We start from the raw sequence: 16,171 nt of genomic DNA on the forward strand, positions 1-16,171 counted from the left end.
GGAAGTTTAATTTACATACCATAAAACTCACCCATTAAAGTATGTAATTCAATTATTTTTAATCAATTTATAGAGCTGTGCAACCATCACAACAATCCAGTTTTACAATGTTTTCATCACTGCCCCCTCCCGCCCCAAATATTCCCTTGACCCTATTCAAACAACTAATTTTGTCTGAACCAGAAGAGCTGTACATCTTAGCAGATTTGGTAAAACAAAGCTTCTACTATGAAATTTTGAGAGCCAAGCAAAATGTATCTGGATAACTGGCTTTGGTGGTCTGCTTTTTAGGTAAGATTTCTTTTCCCTTCCGTAAATCTCTACTGGCTTACCTGCCATTCTGGATATTTATGGCGGCTTGTCAATCATTTCAACCCATCTCAGATATCACTAACTTAGAGAAATGGAATAAACTCCTGATTCAAATTTGGTTAATCTGGAAAACTGTCTCAGGGAGTTAAAATTATTCAAATAAGTCTGAATTCAATGGGTGGTAAAATTTTCTGCTAGCAGAATACGGCAAATAAAAAATAATCCAACAGTAAAAAAAACAAAAAAAACCCAATAATATAGCAAGAATAAAGTTAAGTTTATAAAATTACTTACCTCAGAAAAAAACCCACTATATTTTGATGATGGGCTTTCTGTCTGTGAAGAACCAGAATCACTGGAGTTAAGCAAATATGTTCGACCATCATGATGTAATTTTTCAGGCAGGTGGCCTGCACAAGCCAGTTCATTTTCTTTATTTGCCATGTCACAGCCCCCACTTCTAGGGGACTGCTTTTTTTTGTAACAAGGATTTAGAAAAGGATAATGAACTTTCTTTCTGTGATAAATCACCTTACGTAGTTTATCCGGGTTTTTCACAGCTTGTCCAACTGTTCTGTAAAAATAATTAATTTTCTTAAATGAAAGACCCACATGAAAACCTTGAAAAGTTTTTAAACTGAAAGATTTAATAGGCTACATTTTGTGATCACAATCCACTAAAATTACAAGTAAATAGAATTTTAAAAATCTTAAATCTTAGATCAAAGAGGGAAATTACAAACCACTGAAAAGGAATGAAAAGGATACTTTATACCAAATGAAAATGAAAAGAGGAATAATAACTAGATGCTTTTAAAATGAAATATAAGCCATTCTAGGTGTAAGAAAATTATAACAATTTCTAGTCACCTAAAATTTTTCTAACAAAATGACAGATAAATATACATGCTTGAATATTTTAAAGTTTATTTTGATTAAGTTGAAGTATATTTAATTTTGTTTGAATAAGATAAACCACAATAGGGCCGGCCGAGTGGCTCAGTTGGTTAAGAGCTTGCTCAAGAGTGCGAGCTCTGAGCAACAGAGGTTCGATTCCCAGCCTGAGCCGAGCTGCCACTAAGCTGCCAACATGGCTCAGCTAAAATAAAAAGATAAACCACAATAGAGTACATCTCATGGTTTAGAATAGTGGTTCTCAAATGTTTTGTCCTCAGAATGCTTTACACTCTTAAAATTTTTTGAGTCTCAAAATAATTTTTTAATGTGAGCAGTATCTATTGATATTTACTATATTAGAAACTAAAATTGAAAAAATGTGTTAATTCCCTTAAAAAATGATACTCATTACATATTAACAGAATACTTTACCCCCAAAATCCTGTATTTTCAATATATATTTACATACATACACAGTGAGAGAGAGAGAGAGAAAAGAATGACACTGTTTTACATCTTTGCAAAATCTCTAATATCTAGTTTAACAAAAAGACAGCTGGACTCTCATATCTGCTTCTCCAATCTATTATGATATCAAATATTATTTAGCCTCTGGAAAACTCTACTGTACACTTGTAAGAGAATGAAAATGAAGAATGTGAATAACGTCTTAATATTGATACAAATATAGTTTTGACCTGAAAAACTCCCTGAAAGGGATTCAGGGGCCCCCAAAGTCCCGGAGACCACACTTTGAGAACCAATAGTTTAGTAGAAAATGACTCTGAGAACCAGAAGTTTGATAGAAAGTTCAGCAGATCTGAGAACGAATGCCATTTTTTATCACTTTTTGGGTGTATAACCCTGAACAAATCACTTAATCTATCTGGTTTTTAGTTTTTCTCATCAACTGTTAGAGAACAATGATACTTATCCAGTAGGACCACTGTAAGGATTAGAGATAATATTGATGTATTTAGTGCCTGGTACAAAGGAGTTGTTAAGACAATAAGTAAATTATAGTAAAAGAGAATACTTATTTTTTCCCTATTTTTACTCTTACCCAGCTTTCAATATTTACAGTTTCCCACAAACTTTAAAGATGCTCTTACCTATTTATGTAAGCAGCCAACTGTTTTGGAGATTTCTTAACCTGAAAAATAAAAGTAGATAGTTGCAGCATATTTAAATTCTTTAATAAAGCAATGTAAACTTTGGATTGATATCAACAAGTCTGAAATTCAACAGCTGTTTTTCAGATTAAAGCTTTTTCTGTTCTAATGCTTTATCGCAATCATTAGTTACAAGAAAATTGTATATAGGTGTTTTTGACTTATCTATCTCCCAATTTTTCATGCCACTAGTCACATATTATACTTATAGGTGATAAGTTAAATTCTATATGGTTTAAAAGAAATTTTATCAGTGCTAATATGCCTTACAATAGTGAACAACAACAAAAAAAGCACCTGAGATTCCTCTTTGATGTTAAACTAAAATATTAAAATTATATCATACCAAAACAATATACTGTCCAAAAAGCTTTTAGAGCTTTCAGAATATAAAGTTTTCAGTATTTCGTTAATTCTACTTAATTCTGGGAAGTTAAGCAGAATTTGTACCTCCCATTGTTTAAACTATTTAACCAGAGCTATCCATAGGCCTAACAGTTTAAACTGTCTGTGATGGACTGAAAGATTATCTCCCCAAAATTCCTAAGTTGAGATTCTAACCTCCAAAGTGATGGTATTAGGAGGCAGGGCTTTTGGGAGGTGACTGGGTCATGAGGGCTCTCCTGTCCCTTCCACTATGTGAAGACACAGTGAGAAGATAGCTATATATGAAGCAGAAGTATGTGGATCCTCACCAGATACCAAAACTGCTAGGACCTTGATCTTAGACTTCTCAGCCTCCAGAACTGTGAGAAATAAATTTCTGTTGTTTATAAGCCACCCAGTCTATGGTGTTGTTATGATATTCTTAGCCTGAACAGATTAAGATGCTATCTTACCCATTACCTAGAAACCATGAACTTACCTCCTTCATGTTCTTATTAGTAAAATTAGAGATTCTTTTTCTAGGGAGATCAATGGAATGATCCTCAATATTGTTACAAAAGTTTCGTTTTTTAACATTGTGGGTTTCAGATGCCATAATCTCTTGAATACCTAGACAAAATAAAAATAATAAATGTAAAATACAAAATGCAACAGAGTCTGATTATATCCTTAATACACATATAAAAATACAACACCTCCACACTATGTTAAGAGGCTTACGAGTAAAGCAGAGGACATGGTTCTAATTTATATATTTTTAAAAAACTGAAACACAGAGGAAGCATAAGGCAGGGTATTCCAAAAAAATTAATCTGTTCTCATTCTTTTTAGTTGCAACCAGTAACAATAATATGGCATATATATTTTTTTGCCAACACAACATGTCAATCTCCCTATTTTCCATATCACTAGCCATATATTAAATTCAAATTTACAGGTTATGAAATCCAAGTCTATGTGTACAGTAGTGGTGTCTATGTCATCAAAATGTACAGAAGCCTAAAGTTTTGGAACCAAATCACATACACAACCACAAGCAGCCAGAAGAACCAAAATCAGACTATCTATATCTGACTTGTTTTATGCCACATCCTTACATTTTTGTTTCATTTTTGCAGCTAGCTCTCTAAACCTTTCCTCTACCTTTGAAAAAATAATCCACTATCCTATTCCTCAAATTATATTTTATCCATGGACAGCCCTTCCACCTGTACCCCCCAGATTAAGAAACCTCTAGGATGAGACTTTTGTAGAAAATAAATACTTGTAGTAATACAATAAGTACTGACAGGGGGCACCCATGTGAATCAGCAAAGTTTCACTAAGGAGAGTCTTAAAGGACCAATAGCACGTGCAGAACTGAAAGACATGAAACAACACAGTTTCTTTGGCAGTATCTTAAGCAGATGCATATGACTGGAGCTTAGGCTGGGGGTAGATTGCAGCAGAGTGAGAAATAAGGCTGGAGAGATAGGCAGAAGCTAGATCATTAAGGGTCATGTCCATAAGGTAAGTGTTTTTTTATTTATCTTTTTTTTAAAGTAAGGAAGACTTTTAAAGATAGCAGACTAAACACGCAATTACTTCTACCCTTCCCTGAAACCCTATTACAATGACAGCAAAGGGAAGAGGAAATGACAGCAGCAACATTTTGGAAGCTGCAAAGCTGAAGTGATAAATGATTTAGCAGATCTGAGAAAGCAAATCCTAAATCAGCTGTGAGGAAATGTAAAAAGCAGAATTCCTAAAAGGTTCCGGAATTAGCAATACTAAGGACATCAAGAAGTGGGGATAAAGGTGGGCTTAAGAACAAGTACGATAGACACAGAACCCTAGATCCCCTTCCCTATTCCAGTAAAAAACTAGAGATTTATTGTATGGGAAATTCTAAAGAGTCTTTGGGGTGTGGAACAACAGGCACAAATGAGGATGAGAGAAACATATTCTAAACGTGTATCAAGTGAAAGTTTACATACTGCATGTTGAGACCTCTAACCTTCTTTCTACCACTTGCCGCACAGAGGGCTTGCAGCCAGGCTTAGACCCTCCAGAAAAGAGTGTGGAAGATCAATCCCAGAAGGACACACACAGACATACATACACATCTAAAAATACTGACCATCAATGATGGTCAAAGTCCCCAAAGAACTGTTTTATATCTTGATTACAGTGATAGTCACTTAACTGTCAAAACTATGCAATACAAAGGGTGAATTTTTATTATATGTATATTTTATCTCAATAAACCTGACTTTCAAAAAAAATCCTAAAGAGATACAAACAAACTGCATCCATGAAACACAAATGAGACAACCAACCAACAAAGACTCTTGGAAATTAATCACTATTAGAGTAGATCCATGTTTCTGTCAAAAGGTGTAATCTGATTATTAAACAATCTATAAAAAAGTCAAATTTCTGGAATCCAACTCATCAATAAATCTGCCTCTATCACAAATGAACCTTGAGAAATAAAAGTAATTAGAGAAAGAGGTCTCTAATGTCATTAATATTTAAAAAATAAATATAGTAGAATGATAATCAAAAGCATAATAGTTTGAAGCTGATGTAATGGTCCTATTTCATTAAGATTATGACATTCCTAAAAGAGTAGTATCTGATTTAAGATTTTACAAATTTTAAAACATACAAAAATCAAAGGTTACTAAAGAATAGTTGGAAAACTAATTTTGAAAACCTAAAATGGGTGATGTGACAATAACAACAATAATTTCCAATAAATTAATAACTACCACCATTTTATCACTTAACATGGAACTACAGATGCTTTATATTGAGTATCTCATTTATTCATCAGTACAATCTCTGATGCAGATATTATAATCCCCATTTAAAAAATACATAGGGCTGGCCGAGTGGCGCATTGGTTAAGAGCTGGCTTGGGAACGCGAGCTCTGAGCAGCAGGGCACCGGTTCAGATCCCACATGAGGACCAGTGACACTGCCCTCTACAGCTAAGATGGTGAACAACAGCTCGACCTGGAGCTGGGCTGATGTGAGTCACCGGCAACAGCGTAGGCTGCAGCCCCTGCTGCAGTGGGCTGCCATAAGCTACTGTGTGTGGCTTACGGTGTGAGCTGCCAAGAGCTACCCGGGAACGGCTGTCCAGCGACTGATCTGCCTCACCCAGGAAGAGCGCAATGATAATATCAACATGGGCCAGTGAAGCAACGTCCTCCACAACTAGACTGAAGAACAAAAGGACAGCAACTTGTCTGTTCCCCTCCCCCAATTCCCCAATAAAATCTTGAAAAAAAAAATTTCTGAGAAGTAACTTGTTCTAATATACCAAAGACGCTTTATGTCTATTTATGTCAAAATTTGTCTGATCAGTGGAGGATGGATTATAAAATTTCTCATCTGAAGGCTGTGTAGTTGCTGTACTCTGTACCTGAGGAATTCTTTCCCCTCATATATTCTTTTTTATTTTTTTTTAAGATTTTATTGGGGAATTGGGGTATGGGGGCAGTGTTGGGGAATTGGGGAAGGGGACCAGCCAAGTTGTTGTTCTTCAATCTTAGTTGTGGAGGGCGCCAGTCGCCATCTGGCTGCTCGTCAGCAGCTTGTGGCCTCTAAGCTCAAGGTGCTGTGTTCAGTCTTAGTTGTGGGTGGGCATAGCCACCACCCCATGCGGGAGTCAAACCGGCAGCCTTGTTGTTAAGACTGCACACTCTATCCACTGAGCCACCTGGGTGGCAGCTCAGCTCAAGGTGCTGAGTTCAGTCTTAGTCGCGGGTAGGCACAGCCCACCATTCAACAGGCAATCTTGTTGTTACACCAGCTGAGCCATCCTGCCACCTGTTGGCAGCGACAGCTCAGCTCAGGCACAGCATCACTGGCCCATGTGGGAATCGAACCGGCGGCCCTGTTGCTCAGAGCTTGCGCTCTTAAGCCAACTCTTAATCAACTGAGCCACTCGGCCGACCCCCCCTCATATATTCTTATGGCTTGCTTCCTTATAACATTTTAAAGTTCTTGTTCAAATACCCCATCCTCAGAGTGACTTTTCCTGAGCCACCCTCTAAAATACCACCTATTTTCACATCTCTTATCTCCTTACCCTACCCTGTTTTTCTTGATAATACTTATCACTACTAGACATATACATATATTTGTCTGTTTATCATAGGTCTTCTCCACTAGAATGTAAGCTCCATGAGGGGTGGTTGGGAACTTGATTGCTTGTTCACTGTTATATTTCCAAGACCTTCAACACTGCCCGGCATACAGAAAGCACTCTATACATACATGTTGAATGAATTAGTAAAAATTCCATTCTATACTATATAAAAATGATAATTAGTTGAAACATTCATCTCTGTCTTTAGTTCAGCCTTTCCTAGTCATGTCTTTTCCAGAATCCTTTATCCATAGATTAGCTCTACTTATGACACACACACACACACACACACACACACACACACACACGTATTTTTTAAGTCTATAGAATTTGAATAGTTTTCCTTTAGAAGAGAACAGTTATTGATAGTCTGTCTCCCCTTCATATGGGAAAAATATGCATTTCTTCATAGGTTAAAACAATTTTTTAAAGCACAATGTCACATTTTTTAAATAGTGAAGGACTTCACATCATTAGGAAAATGAAAGTCAAAACCACAATGAGGTACTACGTCACAACCACTACCATGGCTATAAAAAAGCAACAGACAACAATAAGTATTGAGAAAGATGTGGAGAAACTGGAACCCTCACACATTACTCTGGGAATGGAAAATGGTACAGGAGCTCTGGAAAATAGCTTGGCAGTTTCTTAAAATATTAAATATAGATTTACCGTATCACCCAGCAATTCCACTCCTACATATTTATTCATGTGAGATGAAAGTTTATGTCCACAGAGACTCATATGCAAATGTTCATAACACCATTATTCAAAATAGTAAAAAAGGTGGTAGACCCAAATGTCTATCAACTGGTAAATAGATAAACAATATGTGTTATATCCATTTGGAATACTATTCAGCAACAAAAAGGAATGAAGTACTGATTCATGCTACAATATGTATGAACATCATGCTAAGTGAAAAGACCACATATTATGTGATTCCCTTTATATGAAATGTCCATAAAAGTAAAACCTATAGACAGAAATGGTTACCTAAGGCTGAGGTGGGAGTGGGAATAACTGCAAATGGGCACGAGGTTTCTTTGGGGGGAGGGAAAGGGGGAGGCTGTAATGAAAATGTTCTAAAATTTGATTGGTTGATGATTGCACAACTCTGTTTATAATTTTATCAGTAAACTGTACATTTAACACAGGTGAATTTCATGGCATGTAAATTATATCTCAATAAAGCTTTAAAAAGTGAAGGAAATTATTAAAATTGTAATGGTAAAGTCTCATTACAAAGGATTTTTATACTACAAATTCCATTTTGCTTTATGCCTTATGCATTTGGTAGTACCTCCCTTAGGCAATAATATAGGATTATCCTTTTCCCAAAAAAACACTTGACAGTGCTACACAGATAGTTTAAAGCAATTGTTGATTTCTGAAGTGCCGTTTGATAATATACAAAAAGGGAATAATCTTTTCAAGAAAAAAGAATAAAAGAGAACGAAGATAAAGCAAGGGCTAGGAGATAATGAGAAGACAAAATAGTAACTTTACTTATAATTATTCTGAACATTGGACACCGTGTGTATTTTCTTAAATAAAGACAATATAGCAATTGCTACAGGTATCTTCTTGAGAAGGTAGAAAAAAAGTGGCATGTAGAAGGAACTGGAGGGATGAATTCCCTTTATATAGCAGCTATCTCCTGCCAGAAAGATGAAAAGGGATCTATTCATATAACTTACTACAATGTCTGCCAAATCAACAGAGTAAATAGCTCTAAGTGTTAGATACTCCCTACCTCTCCCAGGGAGACAAGCTCATCACACAGGAATGAAACATGTCTGGACTTTTGTCTCTAATAACTGAAGTTACGGGTCAAGAGCAAATTAACTTAAGCTTTCTTTTTACATCAATATACTATAGTATATCAATAATTCATATTGTATTTAACTCTGCAATTTCACTAGGCAGTTCGTGTACAAAGAATTATAATATTCCTGGTATCAGTGACTCTCTTCACCACCAGAGTTACTCTCACTATTACAAAGGGTGTGTATGGTATTTGCCAAGAGTCTCAAGGCTGAAAGTTTATAACCACTAACGACTACCTCATAATAATAAAATACATAAAGAGGTTTTAGAATTTAAAGCTTCAGTCTAATTTTTTTTTTTAATCCAGCGAGATCAAGAAACTTGCCCAAAGACACTTAGTGGCAGAGTGTAGGGCATAGAATCTATGTCATTACCCCACATCTTTGTTTTCATTAATTGAATCCAATTCATTCCGAACTAGAGTAGTCAACATTTTCAATCCTGAATAGCCAAATAAGCCAAATAAGATGAGAGTATTATTTTTCTGAGATGACAAAAGAGGGACAGATGAACATAAACTATAAGGGAACCCTACCTCCCATCCTTCCCCTCTTCTCTCTTCTAAGGACCCACAGGGGAATTATAGGGCTTCAAGACAAACCATAGCTTTCTTCATGAGGCAGCTGCCACACAAAAACTGAAAGGGAAGGATGAACATATACTTTTTTCTTCAAGAATTTCAGTGAAGGGGAGAGGAACAGAAGGTAAAGATGAGATTTTTCTGGGACAATCTTTAGGACCCGGAGATACCAATTCCTACCTCCTAAATTCAGCTACTTTGGTATCTGTAGCACTTATGTTTAATAATGGAATTTGGATCAGGTTAAAAAACAAGGAGATACAAAAGGAACTGAGAATGCCAAAGTTGATATAGATGGGATCAGTGCTTAACATGGAATATTAAAAACATTATTTACAATGAATATTTTGTAAAGTGGAAGGTTCAAAAATAATAGTATTTTTAAAAGCAGGACAGAAAACTGAATGTATAATATACTCTTGGTTTTCCTATATATATATATAAATATATATAATCAATCCATTCGATAGGGCTCTATCAAAACACTAACAGAAGTTATTTATTGCTGGTGGGATTCCAGGTGATTTTTTTTTCTTCATTTACATGTTTCTCTATTTTCTACAATGAACATGAATTATTTTCATAATCTGAAGAAATAAATATTTTAGCTTAATTAGGTCACTTCTTTACTTACAAAAAGCTACTTAATTCTATAACTCCCTTCTAGTGAAAAAGGTGTAAATGCTAATACACAGAGGTAACATTTTATAGGAAGAATCTATTTTAACTTTAAAAATTAGGGCAACTCCATCTAATTTTCTCAGTTCTTGCCTTCTCACCTCATTGGGGACTTAGCTCCCACACACACTTTTATATCTTCGATTTCTCCCTTTGAACTGATTCCTCCCCTTCTGCTTTCAAACATGCTCAGGTTTCCCCTATCAACTCCTATACTCTTTCTCTACTTCTCTTTCCTGCCAAATTTCTACAATGAGTGCTTTTTAGTTTCCATTTTCTCTTTAACCCTTTACAACCTTGCCTTTATTTTGCCCTCTCATCTAAAAATAAATGCATCTTCAAGGTCACTTGAAGCTATAAGGGAGTCTTCACAGCACTGACGGTGCTCACCAAGGTCAGCCAAGCCAACTGGAAGGACTGCTCATTCCGCAGCACCATTCAGCTTTTCATTTCAATGCCCCCACTGCCTTCATCTTTCTGTTCACATGACACAGCACTATCTGGACTCTCCTTGTTCCCTTACTCTCTTTTGGTTCTTTTTCCTTCAACAACTCTTTACTCTCTGAGCTAAAATTGGAAAAATATTCTTTCATGACTTGAGCTATTTCTCTAGATCTATTCTCTCCTTTGCCGTCTATGTGTTCAGCTTCCTGGCTAGGTCCACCCAAGTCAATGTATCTAAAACAAACCTCTTCCATCTCTTCCAATGTCAAATCAACTAGCTGCCCTTCCTGTTTACCACATTTTAAATTATTGGTATCACATTTCTCTCAAACTAGAAACCTGGGAGTTATTTTGACTCCTCTCTCCTTCCTTCCAACAATCACTAAGTCTTCTTGAATCTTCCTTCAGGGGTCCATTCTGACCTTCCTTTTTCCACTGTCAGATCTCTAGCCCCATCACATCAAGCCTAAATTTCCATAAGAATTATTTGGTTTTCCTGCCACCCAGTCTGTTCCTGGTCCCCATAAATCGTCTTTTACAATCACTGCCTATAGTGTTCATGGCAAAATCCTCAAATCTCCAATGTTTCCTACTGTTTACTACAAAATTTCCCAAATTATATTTAGAGTATCCACACAGATTTTAATGGATATTTTACTGTTCAAATAAGTCTGAATAAGCTGCGTGTTAAACTACTTCTTGGAAATTAATTAAATACATTAAAAAGGCTCTGAGAAGCCTTCATAATTTTATTTAACTTTGACCCCCAAACTTAGCCACCAGCCTACTTTTTTTTATTCTGCCAGATACGTTCAGAATTTGAAAGATGCGCATGTTCCAACGAACGTAATTTGTGGGATTGATTTACCACACCAAGATTAAACTATTTACCTAAATGTTGAAGGCCTTCATAATCCAGTACCACATTATTAGAGGTTAATGATTTTTTTTAATTAGAAGTGAAAAAGAGCAACCCCCCCCTCTCTTTCACACACACACACACACACACACACACACACACACACACGGAATACAGGAGGTTTTTGTTAAAGGAAGACTATTCCATTGAATTGGTGTTAATCAAATAACAATAATATCATTAAATGTAATAGTCTTTATCAAAAGCTTACCACATGCTAGCCATAGGCATTGTAGATATATCATATTATGCCCTTTTTATAGGTGAGGAAACCGAGGCACAGAAAGATTACATTATTTGCCCAAGGTCAAACAGCAATAAAGTAGAAGAGTCAGAACTGGAACTCAGGCATTCAATCACCATTGCCTCTACCCTTCACCAACACACTATACTGCCTCTCAATTAATAAGATTAAGGGTGAATGTGTAGAGATGACACAGGTTTTATCGTTTTCTAGCTTGTGATTTTGGGCAGGTCATTTATTCCATTCTGAATCTGTTTTTTCAAATAAAGAATGGAAATATGATGTAAAGATCAAAATGAGGTTACATGTAAGTTATTTCTGTTATCACTCATATTTATATAATATATAGTATACACACACAATTCTGGTATTTTGGAAGGAAAATTTGACAACTTTGTAGAGCAAGTAAACTATGGTTATATCTTGTCACTCAGTTTACAGTGACTATATAATTTGTCATTGAAACCAAGACACATTTGAGAGTGAAAGGAGATATTATTAAAAATTATGATGGGTCAATAGGCATAAACCAGGTTTGTTCCAAGCAAATTCAGATGTCTGGTCACCCCAACTCATTTAAAATGCTTACTTTCCTAGATGGATTTTTGAATAAATTTTTCTATAAGAATTATCAACTACCAAGCAGAAAAAGAAATTACTGATATACATAGTAATTACTAATACACACAGACAATATGAGAATAAATCTCAAACGCATTGTGCTAATGGGGAAAGAGAAGCCAGACTTGAAAGGCTAAAGACTATATGACTTCATTTCTGTGACATTAAGAAAAGGCAAACTTGTGGGGAAAGAAAAACATCAATGGTTCCCAGAGGCTGAGGGATGGCAGAAGCTGACTACAAAGGGATAAGCGACTACTTTTGGTGGTGAGGAACATGTTCTATATCTTGATTATGGTAGTGATCACACAACTGCATGTATGTCAAAACTCATGAAAATGATATATCAATAACCTAACTTTAAAAAATTGAGGTGCAGAGCACATCATTCATGGCTTTTCACTAGGCTCCTTGGACACTCAGCACTCACTTGACAGAAGTGATATGGCTCCACCGGGGCCATATCCATTCTTTTTTTTCTCTAAGCAACTGGTCTATCCTTTAGTCCTGGAGGTTCCAGGAATGCTCCTCAAAGCATCTGGAATATTTATGTGTTTTGACTGGTGATGATTCAGGCCAGCTCTTCTGGCTTTCTCTTTGTTCTACTCAACCGTGTGGGCTGAGTCTGGCCCTAGGATTGGTAAGATGCCCTCAGTGCCCTTCGTGTGCAATAAGGTGGAGTGAGTTCCTCACTTGGGAGGCCAGCGGGAGCTAAAAAAAACTTTATTTGCAAAGGCCTTCAGGCTCCTCCTACCTCTCCCAGCTCTCAGGAAAGCTTTCTGCTTACTATGCAGTAGGATCACAGCTCACTACCCGGGTGAAAAATTAAAGACTCATCCAACCGTAAGGTGGCGTAGCTAAAAGATTAGGTAAAAAAGATCCATGTTCAAATTCCCATCTTTCCCACTAGGTGACCTTGGAAACAGCTGGGCCTCATTTTCTTCATCTATAGAAGTAAAGATATTTGTTTTTACCCTTACTCCAAAAGAATAAAAAAACCTGCGGTCAATAAATTAGGGTTTTTTGTTGTTGTTGTTGAATACAGGAGGAAACTAAAATAAAGAGAATGGGTGTGTGTGTGTGTGTGTGTGTGTGTGTGTGTGTGTGTGTGTGTGTAAATAAGTTAACTACCAAACTGTTAAAACTTAAGGAAAGACTATTTTAAGTCATCAAAGTGATTTCAAAGTAGTAGGCAAACTTGGGGGTTGGGGAGGCAGGGGGAAAGCAGCAGAGCACTAACATTGGAACTTCACGGAGAGATCAAGGGAATCAGTTTATGAGAAGATGGCAAAAACTTAAACTAACCACATTAAAGCTTTCGGAAAAGGAAAAAGGGAAAAGGGTAGGACCAGGCTCACTGTAAGCATCCTTAAACACAGAAAGCACATTTTATAACATAAGGTCTCATTTTCTAAGCTTTTGCTATTGATATTTCCTGCCTCTCCTGATATTTGATTTTTAGGAAACAAATGGTTTCTTCTCCCCAAAAAGTCCCTTGCCCCCACTTCCATTCATCACACCGTTTTTACTATAATGATTGAGTTCAAATCTTCTCAAGCATTTCTTGATTACTATCTTCATTGACCTCTTCTTTCACCACCTTTTAATGACATTTAATTAATATCACATAGTTTAAGACTTTAACAATTAACAAATAATTGAGGGCCTAAATGTAAGCAAGACATTTAGCTGATCCAGGTGTGTCTCTTCTTGCCAACTAGACTGCAAAACTTCTCATGGGCAGGGACTGATTTCATACCTTCACATACACAACCTAAAAGACAATTTAACAACTCTTAGTTAATTTAAGTATATACAAAAACATCACATATATATATAAGGTATGTCCTATCCTCCAGTGAGCAAATGAATATCATCACAATCAAAGTCCTAGTATTTTAAGGTTCATTTTTGAAATGATTAACAGAAAGAAAGCATATGTATTCAATTCAACATGTATTCTGACCACCTACTATGTTTCAAGAGATGAATAAGAAGTACATGTCTTAAAAAAAAAACAAAAAAACAACACTCATAGATATAGACAACAGACTGGTTACCAGAGGGAAAGGTGGGTGGGAGCAGGATGAAGAGGGTAAAGGGGATCAAATATATGGTAATGGAAAGAGACTAGGTTTTGGGTGGTGAGCACACAACAGGGTATATAGATGTATTATAAAGTTGTACACCTGAAATTTATATTATTATTAACTAATGTTACCCCAATAAATTAAATAAAAACAAATAAATGAAAAAGTACATGTCTTATTTCTCAAGAAGCTCATGGCCTAACATAGAAGAATGACAAGAAAGCCAAAACATATAAAACAATTAAGTGTTCTAAAAGAGAAATTGATAGTACAGGTTGATAAAACAGCAGCAGTGTGGTCTGGCCGAGTGGCTCAGTTGGTTAAGAGTGCAAGCTCTGAGCAACAGGGTCATCAGTTCGATTCCCACATGGGCCAGTGAGCTGTTCCCAAGCTGAGCTGCCACTGAGCTGCCAACAGGTGGCAGGATGGCTCAGCTGGTGAGAGAACGTGCTCCTAACAACAAGGTTGCCAGTTNGCTGTTCCCAAGCTGAGCTGCCACTGAGCTGCCAACAGGTGGCAGGATGGCTCAGCTGGTGAGAGAACGTGCTCCTAACAACAAGGTTGCCAGTTCAACTCCCGCATGGGATGGTGGGCTACGCCCACCCACAACTAAGATTGAACACGGCACCTTGAGCTAAGTGGCCACAAGCTGCCGAAGGGCGGCTGGATGGCGACTGCACTTGGAGCTGAGTTAGCTGCGCCCTCCACAACTAAGATTGAAGGACAACAACTTGGCTGTTCCCCTCCCCCAATTCCCTAATAAAATCTTAAAAAAAAAAAAAAGCAGCAGCAGTGCATCTGAGAGGCTGCAAAGCATCCAGGAATGTATCTCAGGTCACACTAAATCTGAGTCCTGAAGACAAACCATAAATTGTACAAATGAAATGAGGGCAAGCTCTCTATTTAAGCAAACATAGTAAAACTCTTATGTACTCAAAAATTAGAATCTAGAGCTTTCCTTATTTCTATATTTTTAGTTCTTCAGAAATGATGGTTCAATTTAAGCATTAATAAAAAGCAAAAACAGATAAGAGAGAAGATTGAGCACTGCATAATGGATAGATCAAGTTGACAACACCCAAACCACTAATCAACTTTAGGAGACATTATATGACTCTTGATGTGATATAACAGGAAATACTACATAACATTACTATTAAATATGCTTGCCAAAAAAAAAAATCTAAAAAAAAAAAAAAATCTAACCTTAACATAATCAAGCCTCAACTACCTGTTACTATCAGTTTAAGGGAAATACAGAACACAGAGAAGAACCTAATAAGCACTACCTTTGGGGATGTAATCAGAAAAACCCAGAAAATTTGAAATTCTTTGGGACACAACTCAGTTTCCTCAACAAATACTTTGCAGGGGGAAAAAAAAAAAAAGAGGAGGAACCTATATATTAAAAGAGACCGGCCAAGTGGCTCAGTTAGTTAGGAGCTGGCTTGGGATGCCAGATCTGAGCACCAGTCCCCGGTTCAGATCCCACATGAGGGCCAGTGACACTGCCCTCTACAGCTAAGATGGTGAACAACAACTTGACCAGGAGCTGGGCTGCTGTGAGTCGCCGGCGACGGCATAGGCTGCAGTGGGCTGCTGTAAGTTACCGTGAGTGGCTGGCAGCCAGCATGAGCAGCTGGCAGCTCATGTGAGTTGCCATGCCGGGAAGAGCACAATGATAATATAACATGGGCCAGTGAAGCGACGTCCTCCACAACTACACTGAAGAACAAAAGGACAGCAACTTGTCTGTTCCCCTTCCCCCCAATTCCCCAGCGCTGTTCCCATCACCCAATTCCCCAATGAAAAAGAAAAGTCTTAAAAAAAAAACAAAAAACAACACTCATAGA

At 36.9% G+C, this 16,171-nt stretch overlaps 1 protein-coding gene across 1 annotated transcript in view; it reads right to left on the reverse strand.

Annotated features, from left to right (window-relative positions):
* KATNBL1 (katanin regulatory subunit B1 like 1) overlaps positions 1–16,171 on the reverse strand; it is a 45,451-nt gene that overhangs the window by 13,982 nt on the left and 15,298 nt on the right. Inside the window, exons 2-4 of the mRNA XM_019627221.1 lie at positions 3,247–3,377; positions 2,322–2,362; positions 607–886 (exon numbers count right to left, since the gene is read on the reverse strand). Coding sequence (XP_019482766.1) covers positions 607–886; positions 2,322–2,362; positions 3,247–3,363 — 438 coding nt within the window. The 5' untranslated portion in view covers positions 3,364–3,377. The remainder of the gene's footprint in view (positions 1–606; positions 887–2,321; positions 2,363–3,246; positions 3,378–16,171) is intronic.

This window comes from Hipposideros armiger, unplaced genomic scaffold (assembly GCF_001890085.2).
Source record: "Hipposideros armiger isolate ML-2016 unplaced genomic scaffold, ASM189008v1 scaffold_724, whole genome shotgun sequence".
Classification (NCBI taxonomy): domain Eukaryota; kingdom Metazoa; phylum Chordata; class Mammalia; order Chiroptera; family Hipposideridae; genus Hipposideros; species Hipposideros armiger.